General features: G+C 36.0%; 1 protein-coding gene across 19 annotated transcripts in view; it reads right to left on the reverse strand.

Annotated features, from left to right (window-relative positions):
• Nucleotides 1–14,864, reverse strand: part of DMD (dystrophin) — a 1,341,705-nt gene that overhangs the window by 430,970 nt on the left and 895,871 nt on the right. For all 19 annotated transcript variants that reach the window (XM_075430270.1, XM_075430262.1, XM_075430225.1 and 16 more), the window contains 2 exons: nucleotides 5,055–5,202; nucleotides 2,980–3,129 (listed from right to left, as the gene is read on the reverse strand). In XM_075430270.1, the coding sequence (XP_075286385.1) occupies nucleotides 2,980–3,129; nucleotides 5,055–5,202 (298 nt within the window). The remainder of the gene's footprint in view (nucleotides 1–2,979; nucleotides 3,130–5,054; nucleotides 5,203–14,864) is intronic.

The following is a 14,864-nucleotide window of genomic DNA, read 5'->3' on the forward strand; positions in this document are numbered from 1 at the left end:
TTAAAATTATTACTATCCAAAGGAAGAAAAACTCTTCATATATCTGTTCTCAAGGTCATCAGCACGTGATATAAACACCCAAAAGCAAAGACAATACTGAAGCAAAAGCAAAAAAAGCTTCTTTTATGTGACTGCAATTCCTTTCATACTCAATTTCTTTTCTCGGCTTATTTCCGTCGCCGTAGGGCAACAGTTCCTGTGACTGTAAAGAAGGTTTGAACATGACTTATTTCAAATATGTAACCTTGAAGGTTAATATTCACAGGTGTTGTCCCCCATTCCCCTCCTTGGCAGATCAAGGCAAAACAAAAATTTCTCATAACCTTAGGAGATATTTGGCTACATTCTTAGCTGGTGTAAATTGTCACCGCTTCTCTGAAGTAAACAGAATTACTCTAGTGTATGCCAGATAAGGACCTATCTTACATTATTTATGTAACTGTCATGTATGTTTCTTATTTTGAAAATAGTATCATCCTGCAATATGAGATAATCAGAAACGGTAGACTGTTACATGTTTATTTCTAGCAGAGATGCCAGAAAACAAGACAAACAGGTAGAAACAAAGGATTAAAGCATAAGATACGCTCTTAGGAGGGGATGGAGAGACCAAAAAGCCCCAGAGAAACCTCTGTGTGATGATGTTTGTCCACTGTACTTTGAGGAACACAAAAAATATATCCTCATCAAAACAACTGACTGCAGAACCATCCTCAAGTGACCTACAGAAGTTCAGCTGATATAAAAGTGTTAGAGCTGTGAGCTTTGCTCACAGTAAAAATCTGTAGGGTTTTTTTCACTGCCTACAGATCTATAACTGAAGATAACGTATGTCGCTCTGCCAGGCCTGCAGACTTTCATTCCATGATTTCTAATTTTATTGTAGACACTAGAGTTTCAGAAAAGTGAAAATATTAATTAAGGCTTCCTACACAAATTGTGAGTAGAATAAAAATACATAAATGAAAAAATAAATATTTTTCCCTTCAGTTTCATTGGAAAAATCCAATGACAGAAACCCAAAATGAGCTTCTAACTTTTTTTTTTAAACATCTGTCAAGATCATATGGGAAGTACAAAACCTTCAGAGACAGAGAACACCTTCATGTACAGATTTGAGTCTTGTAATTTTCAAACTAAGTTTTTGTTCATTAAAAAAAATACACTGCATTTATTAGATTCTTTGGCTTTGGCTACCGAAGGCCAGTAAGTTTTATATATCTCCGTAGGTAGATGACTGAAATCAAAATATTGTGGTTAATTAATGATCTCAAATGGAAGTTCAATTTTCTGGTTTTAGTCTCTTTTAGGAGTAAATGGAAGTGTTCAAGTGGTAAATTCCAAGGCTAATATCTTGCTGGAAATATTCCTTAGCTTTCTGAGACACAAACTTGCAAAGAGAATGATGCACTAAACAGTAGCTTTGTCCTCCACATTTCATCCAGACCTACTTTCAACAGTGTTCACAGCTGCTCTGACTGTGACAAGTAACCTGCAACATTTTTGCATCAGCAGCAGAAAGTGAAAATGAAAAGTTTACATTCAGTAAAAGCTTACATTCAGAGAAAAATTACAGATGTCATTAAAATGTATTTGTGTAATTTTACTACAAGTAAAAATAATTCTTTCCCTAACAACTAATGTTGTCTTTTTAATACTACTGCTCAGATATACAAACCGTGGGGGCTAAATTCAGCTTACTTCAGCTAGCAAATAACACTATTTTGATCTTGAATTGTTATGAATTCTTCTGTACACATTGATTTCAGAAACTCATTTGTAAAAAGAGAGATACTTCTGTCCAAGCACCCAAATAATGATTTATGTGTCCGGCTTGGGGTTTCTGAAGTGATCAATATTTATTATCCACCTCTGCCTGAGCCATTAGCTAATATTCTGAACCTTGCCAGACTGCTCCTGGTAGGAAGAAACTAACGAGAGTACCACATCAAGTAAGTTACTGCTTACTTCCCAGGTCTGTGCTCAACATTCAACTAAGTTCACAGAAATGGCAATAAAAAAACCCCAGGATGTAGAGTTCTTGACCAGAAACTCTAGCCTGTCTTTTCAGTAAGGTACTGAGAAGATTTTCTCACCTTTTTTTCCCTAAAACTAAACACAAGAATCCCTCTTTCTTTTTATCCCGGCATCCCAATAACTTTAAAAATAGATACCACAGGTTAATATCGCAGATTCTGATTTTGCTGTCAGTCTCAACAGAAATCCTTCAGCTGACTCTACATTGACATTTTCTGATCAGGCTGATCCATATCTTGGGTGCTGGTCCTCTGGACAATGCATTCTACTATTTCTGCTACATGAGAAACAGAAGCTACATATGAGCAATCAAATTATCTTCCTTTCTTTCGGAATTGTTATACATTGTCACCAGTTTCCAACACAAAAATATACTACTTCAATAATAAAATACAACAAAATCCTCCCTTACTTCTCTCTCCATGAGTATAGAGATTCCAGAAAACAAAATGAGTGGTACTGTGCTACACAGAAACCAGAACTCAAAGCTCAAGGTTGGAAGACATGTGGTGGAACATGAAACAGTGGTTGCAGCTTCCACCTTGGGGCTGGGGAGAGGAGAGAATTATGAAGTGTTTCCATAAATGCAATCAGCCAGTTGCTACTGCCTCTCACACACCTGAGTCACAAAAGCTGGAATATTTGCTGTACCCTCAAACCAACCAGGCTACAAAAATGATGCTCTGCACTCCACTCTTAAGCAGCAAACCTGCAATTTAGGGAGAATATTTGGATGCAACATCATCACTTCAGGCACTAATGATCTTGGCTTGCTGTCATTGTTTCTCACAGCAGCGTATTGTACACATTTTTCTCAGGTTCATTACGCATACAGATGTCTCTTCACACAGAGAAAAATAATACATACCAGAAAATACATAATGCAAATAATTGCTGCAGATTAAAATGTTATACCACAGTTATATCACTAATATGTCTAACCTTTAGCAAGCGATGGTTAGCCTCCTTCAGTGTACTCTCAAGCTCATGTTTTTTGTCTGGGTTCAGTGATGCACTTCCAAGCACTATTCCTCCAGTTTCATGTAATCGTTTCAGTATTCCCTTGTGTGGTGGCAGCTCTTCAGCTCTTAACTGGAACAGACAAATACAGCAGTGAAGATGAACTGTGGTAGAATTTTCAGCTCTCTTATCTTCACCCTTATTGATTTGTGTATCAGGTGAAGGAATAAACTCAATTCAAGAGAAAATAACCGTCGCTTTCTGAATATAGAAGGCTAAAACCCCCCAAAAGAGACTGTATTAGTGGATAAAGCCTAAAGAGAGTCCTAAAAGTCAAAATACAGGGTTTCTCAGGATATTAATCACTGTTACATGATAAATTCAACTTCTGGACACTCAATAGCTCATCTATATGAAATTTCATAATCTTTCAATACAATGAAAAGTAAGCACTTTGGAGAAAGGTTTTAATATGTTCCATGCTGAGAACACCATCATCCATATGGTATGTGGTGAAAAGCCAAACCTCCAGTTCAACCTCATAATTAAGAATGTGCATGTATGTTCATTAAAGAAAAAAAAAGTAAAGCCAAAGGATGCAAGGCATTATCTACATGTACCACTTCCCTACCATGTACGCAGTTATGGCAAACTTCTGTTGTCAAAATAACATGATACATCACGGATAATATAACTAAAAGACAAAGTTTTTCAAGTTTGTTTTTTTTTTACTAACATAAGAGCAGGAAGATATGAAATGAGCCACCCTACAAGCCAATGCATTATTATTTGCTGCATTCGGATATATTCTCTTGTATAGCTCCAAAAGAACAAGGAAGACTGTAAAAATGAGATACAAATAAGAGATGCTAGAGTCTTTAATTTTGCATTATATATCCCTTGGGAATACTACAATTGGGAAATACTTGTGCACAAATGAGGAGTGGGAGCTTTCATAGTTCTAAACAATCAAATGGGACTTTAAACCTGTAATCATGTCTGAAAATTATATGATACACCTAACGCCCCTTATAAATATTTCTTTGCCTTCATTCTGATATCCTTGACGATGAAGGCAAAGCCTCATAAATTCTCTGTGCAACTCACTGACATCTTATGCTAAACAGAGGGACAAACTCAGCACACGATTAAACCCTCAATTCCTCAAATGTTATGCAGGACCATTGATCCTATTTCTGTTTATTTAAAAAGAAACTTGAAGGTACATTTTTACTAAAAAAGTACAAAAAAGTATAAAGAAACTCTGATGAGTTTTCTTAGATTCTTTAATGCTCTGTTCCATCGCTTGGATCAACTTGGATCAGCATAAAGGATAACTGGTCCTTATCCTCAAGAGGCAACAGGAAAACTTTAGGCAGATATTCTATAAGTAATATGCATTTTCCAACTACAGATGAAGTTATTATTGTATAAGTTATTAAACATAGTCATTCTATTGGACATATGTCAGAAACTAAATAGAACAACTTCTATTAGATATGTGTATTAGCAGTATCATAGTCTACAAGCTCTAACACCTTCACGAAAAAATTCCAGCCTTTAAAAACAAAGATTTAGTATTCTGTTGGGGTTTTTTTAAAAGCATTTTTAAAAAGTCACCTAGATGTTTAATCTAGAAAATGTTGCAGTGATACTTTAATCAGATGACATTTATAGTTATGCATGCAATTCTAGATACTCTTGTGAAATACTGAATACCGTTTCATAAGTGAGAAGTTATAAAAGATTAATAACTCATATAGAGAAATGTTTTACAGATAAAACAGTTAAATTCTGAATTGAGAATGAATAAATTAATGATTAATCACCTAGTGTCATGATAAGTATTTGTCTTTCAGTAAATTTTCCATTACTTTTCTGATTTTAGTATTATCAGTATATATTTTTACCTGGGTTCTGAAATTCCACTGCTTTATTTAAAAAAGTTAAATTAATGTTATGTTTGATGACAGAAGCCTTCTCTGAAAATAGTACTTAAATTTCTTCAATGTAGAATTGATAAAGTAAGAAAATATTAAAAATAAAACTCACAATACCTTTACTTTGCTAAGGCAGTCTCTTAACTGGTCTTCATTCCCTGGTTCCAGTGGAATACCAATAATGCTGTCTGCTTCCTCTAACCATAAAATCAACTTGTTCAAGTCTTCTTGAAATTCTGATAAAATTTTCTTTTCTTCCTCTAGCCTGTAATAAAAAAGTGAAATTAATGCTTCTATACATTTATTTTTATGCTGAAGTGCTTATCCATACTAAGATAAAGTCTAGGGAAAACAAATTCTTATCATTTATATTAAGTATTTTAAAAAGTGTGACACAGATTTTTTCTTATCAAAATAATAAGTCCAGCACCTTTTTAACATGGTATCAAACGTATTTTAAAAGAAAAATTCAAGTCATAATTTGCAATGTCATTAAATTCAGCTTCCCGATTACATATGGCGGGGAGCAAAGAAGCACACCAGAACTAGAACTGTTAATTCAGACCATATTTTTGTGTGAACTAACAGTAGGGAAGCCCAGTGTCAGAACCTAAGAATTCTAGCACCAAATTTTACCAAACTGAATCTGTAAAAAGTGACAAACCCATTTGGACATACTGTACCAACAGTTATTTGGTGACCATGCCACATACTTGGTGTAAAGCATTCCAGTCAAGCTCCACAAAAAGTAGATAAGGTCTGTAGTCCGTAAGAAGGAATAGGGTAGACTTTATCTCACCTAATTTTAGATGTCTACTTTGTCTGCGCCTGCAACTCAGCTGTTGATTTTCTCACCCAGATTCTCTCCACTGAATTCCATTTGGCATTTCTAGGGTGTGATACATGGATTCACCTCAGATGATTAACATACGAAGAGATGAATTCTGCCATACAACCTTTTCCTTTTATTAATTAAAGGAAATCCAGATGACCAACTAAGACATAAACATTGCAAGTGTCTAAAGTCAGATAAGACTACTTTCACCATGATTGTATAACAATAGGGAGATTTGAACTTCTGTGCCTAAGCTTCCGAAATTATGAAGAGATGCACGAGAAAAATATCAAGGACAGCAGAGCATTGGCAGAACGTGATCCCTTTAGGATTAACATTATGGGTGGATATATTGTGAAGGAAAAAAATTATGTTTTATATATATCACTTCTAATTTATCCTCCAAACTTATTCACAAAACTGAGGTTACACTGAGTCTTACCTGTATGGAAAGACTGAATAATTATTAATAAAATTAAACAAAAATTTATAGCCTATTAAATAATAATAGATTTTTGTTGTCACTGTTATTAAGGTTACTTGTGATCAAAGCAAAAGATGTAAAACCAGTGCTTTTTTAAAAATTATTGTTCTTTCCAAGATCCAACTGTGTTTGAAAGGTTAGATCATTTATCACACATAGTAAGAGGTTGTATTGTATTTTAAGAATATAATTCAACATTACAGTGAAGAATCAAGATCAGTATTATTAATATATTATTTCTGAATGCAAAAACATATTATATCAGAATGAAAATAGGTTTAACTTTCGTGGGTCTCCCATACTTGCCATGTGCCCATAGAACACTCTGATAAGTCCAATGGAATGACACCTATTTTAAAGTACACCATCATTTATTTACAATTTTTTTTTTCTTTTATTAGGAAGCTATGTTTTCTGATGGCTGACTTAAGCAAAGATGTCTGTTTAGAAAATTATACGTCAATAAGCTTCATGCAACAGATAATCAATGAAAAGTGCCAGCTTCAAATCATCTAATAAAAATATACAGAAAACAATTGTGGCTTGACACACTTGCTTGGTCACATACACACATGCACAGTCTGACAAAAGCCTTAGGAACTACAGATTAAAAACTTCTATTTCAGCAGAACAGAAATTTAGAAAATTCCAATAGTCAGTATCTTTCTTACAGAAGTTTGTAAATCCAAATCCCAAATCCCCAAAACATTTCACCCTATATTAAGAAATCCAACTATAAGTCATTAAAATCTTATATGACTTTTTTGCCCCCTTCACTGTAACTTCCAGAGAATAAGTGTTCAAGGGACTTCAAGTGTTCTGCATTTGAAACATTTATTTGCAAGGAAAGCAAGCTGCTTCCATAATGTTTTAAGTAAAAGCATTTGGTTGTAGGGAAAACAAAGGAAGAAAAACAGTACAGATTTCACAGCGAAAGAATCACCTGACTATGGTATAAACAAGGAATCTTTATAAAGATTGTTGAGGAGGGAAAGAGTCCTGCTGTTGGAATGCTGACTATTATAAAATAAAACCAGGATCATACAATTCAACTATTATTTTACATAGCTTGTAAACTAGCAAAACTTTTGCTAGTGCTTTACGTGCCTTACATCTTATTGGCGTCTATTTTATTCCCTTAACAATACATCCTTGGAAGATGAGCATTGCTATACCAGACTAATAACCACTCTACAGACCCCTCTCCAAAACAGTAGATTAAAAGCCAGAGTAAACTACCAAAGAGAACACTCTTGACCAGACTTCACTACTCAGCTGCTACATCCCACAGTCTGGTTGCATTAAACACGTCACATCTTAAGGAGACCTGAAAAATATGACAGCCACCATACATGTGGCACAGCCTTTCCTGGATGACAAAAGCCAGGCAAGAAGACATCACTACAAAGATGTTCTTGAAAAAGAAAACCGTTTCCATTCACTTTACAGGAACCTAACAGTTTTTGAAAGTGTCTTCAACTACTGTCCTAAATCCATCCTTTCTTTTGTAGTTAAAAAAAACCTAAGTAGTAACTTCAACAATACAGGCAGTGAATATCGTGCATAAGAAAAACCTTATAAACAGTATTACACATTCATGTTTCCAAATATTTATGAATAAGTAATTCATACTTTCAAGGCTTTTTCTTTACAGCAGAGTTTAAAGATGTTCTCTGCTCATTTCTAAAATATGAAGCACTATTTCTTTACCTTCAAGTTTACTGTTTTTTGTAGAATTTATTTAAGCATGTAGTAGTGACAATAATGAATAAGATATTTAAAACTCTCCGTCTACAATTAAGTGCTAGATATTTTATTTCCTGAGTGAATTCAATGCATTTAAATAAGAAGAAAGTACTAACTTCTTCTTGAAACATTGGTTGTGAATTATAAATATTCTTCACATGTTTTCAGGAAATAGATTTGCAGTGATTATAGCTGAAAAAAATTATATATACAGAAAAGCAAGTGCAGAATGTATTATTATTATGAAGTCTAATAATAAATCATACATTCAGTCATATTAAATTACAAACTTAATGTGAAGGGGATTAGTAAAAGCCAGTACAGGTTTAAATGGAGAATGCTTTTTTCTTAGCTCAGCTGATATGTCTATAGATCTCTATTATCTCAAGAATTTCACGTGGAATGTAGCTGGAATTTTAGGTAAGCAATAAATTTAAATCTACCCTAACACAGGACAATTTGTCAGCTAGTGTTCAAGAATCAGACAGTGAGGAGTCACATGATCTCAGGCTACAGCTGTAGAGGTATATAGGGTTTAGACATCTGAGAAACCGAAAGACACTGTGGAGAGAAGGAGGAAGATGGGAAGTGTGTTTTGACAGAAAAAGAAACAAGAAACCTACTGTACTAGCCAAGGGGCAGAGTATCATAGAATCATTTAGGTTGGAAAACACCCTTAAGATCATTGAGTCCAACCATAAACCTAAAACTACCAACTCCATCACTAAACCATGTCCCTAAGCACCACATCTACATGTCTTTGAAATATCTCCAGGGATGGTGACTCCACCACTTCCCTGGACTGCCTGTTCCAATGTCTGACTACTCCTTCAGGAAAGAAATTTTTTCTAATATCTAATCTAAACCTCCCCTGATGCAACTTGAGGCCATTGCCTCTCGTCCTATCACTAGTGACTTGGGAAAAGACACCCACACCTGCCTCACTACAACCTCTTTTCAGGTAGTTGTAGAGAGCAATAAGGTTCCCCCTCAGCCTCCTCTTCTCCAGACTAAACAGCCCCAGCTCCCTCAGCCACTCCTCACAAGACTTGTGTCTCTAGACCTTTCATCAGCTTCTAGACCATTTCATCATTCTTCTTTGGACACGCTCCAGCAACTCAATGTCTTTCTTGTAGTGAGGGGCCCAAAACTGAACACAGTACTCCAGGTGTGGCCTCGCCAGTGCCGAGCACAGGGGCACGATCACCCCTCTACTCCTGCTGCCCACACTATTCCTGATACAAGCCAGGATGCTTTGGGCCTTCTTGGCCACCTGGGCACACTGCTGGCTCACGTTCAGCTGGCTGTCAACCAACACCCCAAGGTCTTTTTCTGCCGGGCAGCTTTCCAGCCACTCCTCCCCAAGCCTGTAGTGTTGCATGGGGTTGTTGTGACCCAAGTGCAGGACCTGGCACTTGACCTTGTTGAATCTCATACAGATGGCCCCGGCCCATTGATCCAGCCTGTCCAGATCCCTCTGCAGGGCCTTCCTATCCTCAAGCAGATCAGCACTCCTGCCCAACTTGATGGCGCCTGCAAACATACTGAGGGTGCACTCGATCCCTTCCATCCAGATCATTGATAAAGATGTTAAACTGAATTGGCTCCAATACTGAGCCCTGGGGAATACCACTTGTGACTGGCCACCAAGCTGATTTAACTCCATTGACCACCACTCTTTGGGCCCTGCCACCCAGCCAGTTTTTTACCCAGTGAAGAGTATGCCAGTCCAAGCCAAAAGCAACCAGTTCCTACCAGAGAATACTATGGTAAATGGTGTCAAAGGCTTTACTAAAGTCTACGTAAGCAATATCCACAGCCTTTCATTCATCCACTATGCAGGTCATCTTGTCATAGAAGGCTATCAGGTTTATTAAGTAGGACGCACCTTTCATAAACCCATGCTGACTGGGCCTGATCACCTGGTTGTCCTGTATATGCTGCATAATATCACTCAAGATGACCTGCTCTATAACATTCCCCAGAACTGAGGTCACACTGACAGGCCTATAGTTCCCCAGATCCTCCTTCTGGCCCTTCTTGTAGATGGGTGTCACATTTGCTAACCTCCAGCCCACAGGGACCTCCCTGGTTTTCCAGGACTGCTGACAAATTATTGAAAGGGGCTTGGTGAACACTTTCACCAAGAAGATCCCACCTGGCAACTCGTATTGAGTTAAACTACCAAGAAGTCAAATAAGACGACCAATGGATGTACGATCTCATGCTCCAGAATATGAAAATCACATCTAATCAGAGACTTTAAATTCAGGGTGATCTACATGAAAGGTAATAATTGTGATTCTGTTGGACATAGGAACTCCACGCTATTAAACAGCATAAATTATTTAGTCAAGAAATCCACCGCAGAACGAGAATTGCAATCATTAGGTAATTATGTTTCAAAAAATGCTTCAAAGCTGGAAAATATTGCACCAGAGGCCTCTATCAAAATGAGTCCTAATTAAAAAGTTGATGGTTTCTGTAGATGATAAGGGCAGTAGGAACATGACAGTGACTCCCAACATGTTTCATATAGTTAAACAGGCATCAGTAAAAAATACCTGACAACTGCTCTACTGTATGTCCAATAACAACTTCCACTCCAAAAATGACTCATCATCTTACGAAAGAGTAAATATATCTCTGACACCCAAAATTTGATATTCAAAACTACACTTAGAGTATAAAAATACTGTTTTTGAAAATAAATATATGAACTGAAATGCTTGGTAAATATCTGACTCTCTGAACTGGCTCTGAATAAAAGTTGTGTATGAAGTTCCTGCTTTAGATCTAGAACAGAATTCTAATTCAGCAAACAGATTTATTTGCTTTCTTTCTTAACACAGTATATTCTAATATTTACTAGACATATGAGCCCACTACTGCTCTTTTTTAAGCTCATAAACAAATTACTCCACAGTAACTGCCTAGAGATTAAACAAACACAAGCCACTGGTGCCAAATTGTTCTTTAGAGGAAAAAGAAAGAGAAGATATTTACTGTAAAAACAACGAAATCCTCCAAAACTATTTATGACTTTCTATGTGTATATACATACACATGTGCATATATAGACATACATAAATATAGGTATACATATATATACACACATATACTTACATTTATATGAACAAATACATTTAAAAAGTGAACACCATAAATAGCAAAAGAAGCAAATTAACAGCCTTGCTTTCCTGGCTTTGTCTTAAATCTTCTTAAGCAAACCCGCATGAGTCTTTTCAGGAACTGCTGTTTGTCTGGTATTTCTGGAAATGCAAGCCATATCAATGAAAAGTCCTGACACGGCTAGACTCTGATATTTCTTGTGCCTATGTACTACAGCTCTGAATCACTTATGAACTACTGTTGTGCAGCCAGAAATTCTGGACCTTCCCGATGCATACAGACTTGCCCATTTTGGTTGCACAGGACATGCAGAGAAGGACCAACTTTACAGCACTGCATTTGTTACAGTGTTCTTCACTGAGAAGTGTACGTGTACTGGAAAGGTCGAATGCTCTTCTCAAGCCACAATAGATTATCTAAAACCAGCTAATGAAAACTTTATTTTTGTGAAACTGAGGCAGATGCTAATCTATGCTGTGATAAATTTTAACTGTAATAATGAAGAAAAACTAGCTCCCTGCAATTGTAAAAGCAGAAGCACAACTTCAGTTCTTTCTGAGGCAGTGTCTCCCTCTGCCCCGATTGCGTGGAAGTCTAGGAATCTGTCATCCAGTGCTATGTTGTGAACCTCACAATAAAACCCCTGTTCCTCAACCTGACCAGATTCCCCAGAATCTAAGCTCTCAGCAGCAGCATTACTTTTTTGTTTTCCTGTCTCCTCTACTCATATGTAAAGCACATAGCTCAGCGGAGGCATTATGTGATGGTACCCTAAGGATAAACCCGAGAAAGATACAACTTAAAATATGTTAATTCTTGCACAGAAAATGCAGAGCGTTCAACTCAATGCACCTGAGAGCAAAATTATTCAGCTGTACAGTATTTTGAATGAGAAATCAAAAAGATTTCTTGTCTCCTAGCAGAGATAGCAATTGGCAAGATTCCTTTTTCTTCTTAAGTACACTGTCAGTTTTATCACCCTTATGAATTCAACTGCAACCTTAAAACATTTAAAACTTTTCCTAGTCATGAAGGAAAATTTTTTACTTTGATGACTAATTTAAATGTTGATGAGTAGGACTGAGTTTTATTATCTGAGCAATGTGGGGTGTTTTCAACTTTCCAGGAATTCTTATAGAGATACTTACTTTATTAATATATATATGTGTGCATGTGTGTGCACAGAAGGGTTTCAGAATTCAGACAAAAAAATGATGTTCCATAAAGATCTACTTCCTTATCCTAGTCAGGAACAGTATGTAGTACAGTAATTAAAAGGTCCATTGCAATTAACGGGAGCTGCAGGTGCACTGCATAATTTACTTCACAATTTGTTCTTAGCCTGCTAGAACACTACTTCTATTATAAATAACATCCTGCATGGCAAGTATCATATTATGCAAGCCACTAAAATAAAGCACTCTCTGTATTAGCTGAACCAGTTAATCAAATAAAAAGTTTTAACTTGATGACTGATTGCACGTTTTGAACAAGCTGATTTCTACCACCATAATTACATCTGGAACAACAGACACATGTAATTTCTAGGTGATTAGATTCATGGCAGCAATGACAAATTAACAGTAAACTGCCATTAAGGGAGTATGGTCTTCCAAACCCAAGCCTAAACAAACTGGAATAAGGAGCATGAGCCACCAGCTGACTCAGGCATGGACAGAGCAGCTCTTGAGGAAGCAGTTGGGAGCACATCTTGCTGGATGAGTAGTTAACTGAGGAATAAGATGCCATTTCAGCAGCTGAGCCTATGGAGCCAAGCAGATCCATCTCCAGCACAGATCTGCGTGCTGCTCTATAGTACTGCACTATCCTTTTAAACCAGCCTAAGCTCCCAAAGAGCTTTTAAAGTTCTTCTCTGACAGCAAATGGCTTATTTCATTAACCCTGAAGTGTAACCCATATTGTTTGATGAAAAATTCTCAAACTCTAGCAGAGAAGTAGAGAATTTCATATGTAACTATTGGTCTTCTATGTGACTGCTTTTGCCAGGCATGTTACTTTGTGCTTTCCATATCAAAACATGGCAGCTTTCTGTTTGTATTTCTAAAATCATAAGGCCCCTTCGTCAGTTATTCTGATTGCACAGCTGTCTATATGATTTTTATACACATTATACTTCTGGAAGAGAATGTATTAATATTCAGTATTTAATATTAAGTAGTAAATTAAATCAATTTAAAGAATTATTTTTCCTAACAGCATTTTGTATATATGGTATTTCATAGATTAGGGATTAGTTTTCTTAACAGTATTAACCTGAATCGATAACAAATTCTTATGGTAGTCCACGAAATACCCTGGATAGATTTTTTTTTTACTATGATTAATCCTTAGTTATAATGATTAACTATTACATAAGCATTCATGGCCCATTTCAAGTAAGCTTCGTATTTTCATTTATAGTTTCTAGAAACCATATGAAATGCATATTGCAGCTCATGTATTTTCTCCATAGTCAACAATGTGATACCAATACCATAGCAACCCGTAAATAGTTTGTGAAACACATCAGATGTTTACAGTTTATAACTGCACATAAATGATGTTGGACTTACTTGGGAAGTGTCAGCTAGAGATAGAATATACGCAATCACCGGAGTAGGACAGATCCGCACTTGTGACTCATATTCCCACTTGCACTTCCAATAATGTTTTGATTATTTTTTTTTAAAACATTCAGCTGTTAATTTTGTATTTATGCTGTTTCTAAGATTAGGAATTAGTGCATTTAGTAGCTATTACTGAGACTTTAAGAAGCCACGAAAATAGCAACTTGACAATTTAGAGAAAATATTTGCTAAGAGAGAAGGAATTTTCTCTCTTACTCTAAAGAACATGCAAATACGATTCATTTGGGCAAGGAACTTTAAACAAAATAATTGAGATGAAAAATATCACAGAAACTTTAGAAAAGTTGATGTAAATACTAAATAGTAAGAAGCTTAGCTACACTACTTGTCAACATGATGTAAATTTATACCAGAATGATTATTTTCTAGTGATTTACTGTAAGAAATCCGAACAGTCAAAACAAGAAAACTCTGAAAATTTGATATGTAGCTAATGTTATGTTGGAAAGAAAAGATATATTTATTGACTCAACTGTCATGAAATCTCTTCATCCTAAGCCTGCTTTTAAATTGCTATGAGAAGCTAATCACAGCCTTCAATATACAGAGCGTTCAGGTGAAGGAAACCAGTCACTGGTAGCTAGTGTGTTATGGCAAAAAAAGGAATATTTTAATGAAGGTAAAGTATAGAAAATGCTAAAAAGTATATTTACTTTACAACAATTATTTTTTATTTAGAACAGAAAGTTTGTGCTTTTATACTCAGAAAAGTATTTGAACATATTCTGGTAAACAGCCTTTGTTCTGTCATTCTTTCCGTAACTAGTTCAAACATGCTTGAGTAGAGATCTGAACAGACAGTCTGCAGGTTCAAGCTCATTAAAAGTGCAAATGTATTTGCAGCTAAAATAATGAAAAATTCTCTTCCATGCAACAGAACCCAATTTTAACAAACGTCAGATTGTGACGAATAAAAGCCCCCAAACTGATTACTTCTGAAACAGTGAAGGAATCTAATTCCTGGGCATCTGTTTGAAAAAAACTACACAAGAAATTTTTTACAAAGATGGAAAAATACAAAGATCAGCTAGCACCACTGTTACAAGTCTGTCAACAGCCTCATTTATGAGCCCTCACCTTGC

Source organism: Opisthocomus hoazin, chromosome 1, assembly GCF_030867145.1.
Source record: "Opisthocomus hoazin isolate bOpiHoa1 chromosome 1, bOpiHoa1.hap1, whole genome shotgun sequence".
In the NCBI taxonomy this organism is placed as follows: domain Eukaryota; kingdom Metazoa; phylum Chordata; class Aves; order Opisthocomiformes; family Opisthocomidae; genus Opisthocomus; species Opisthocomus hoazin.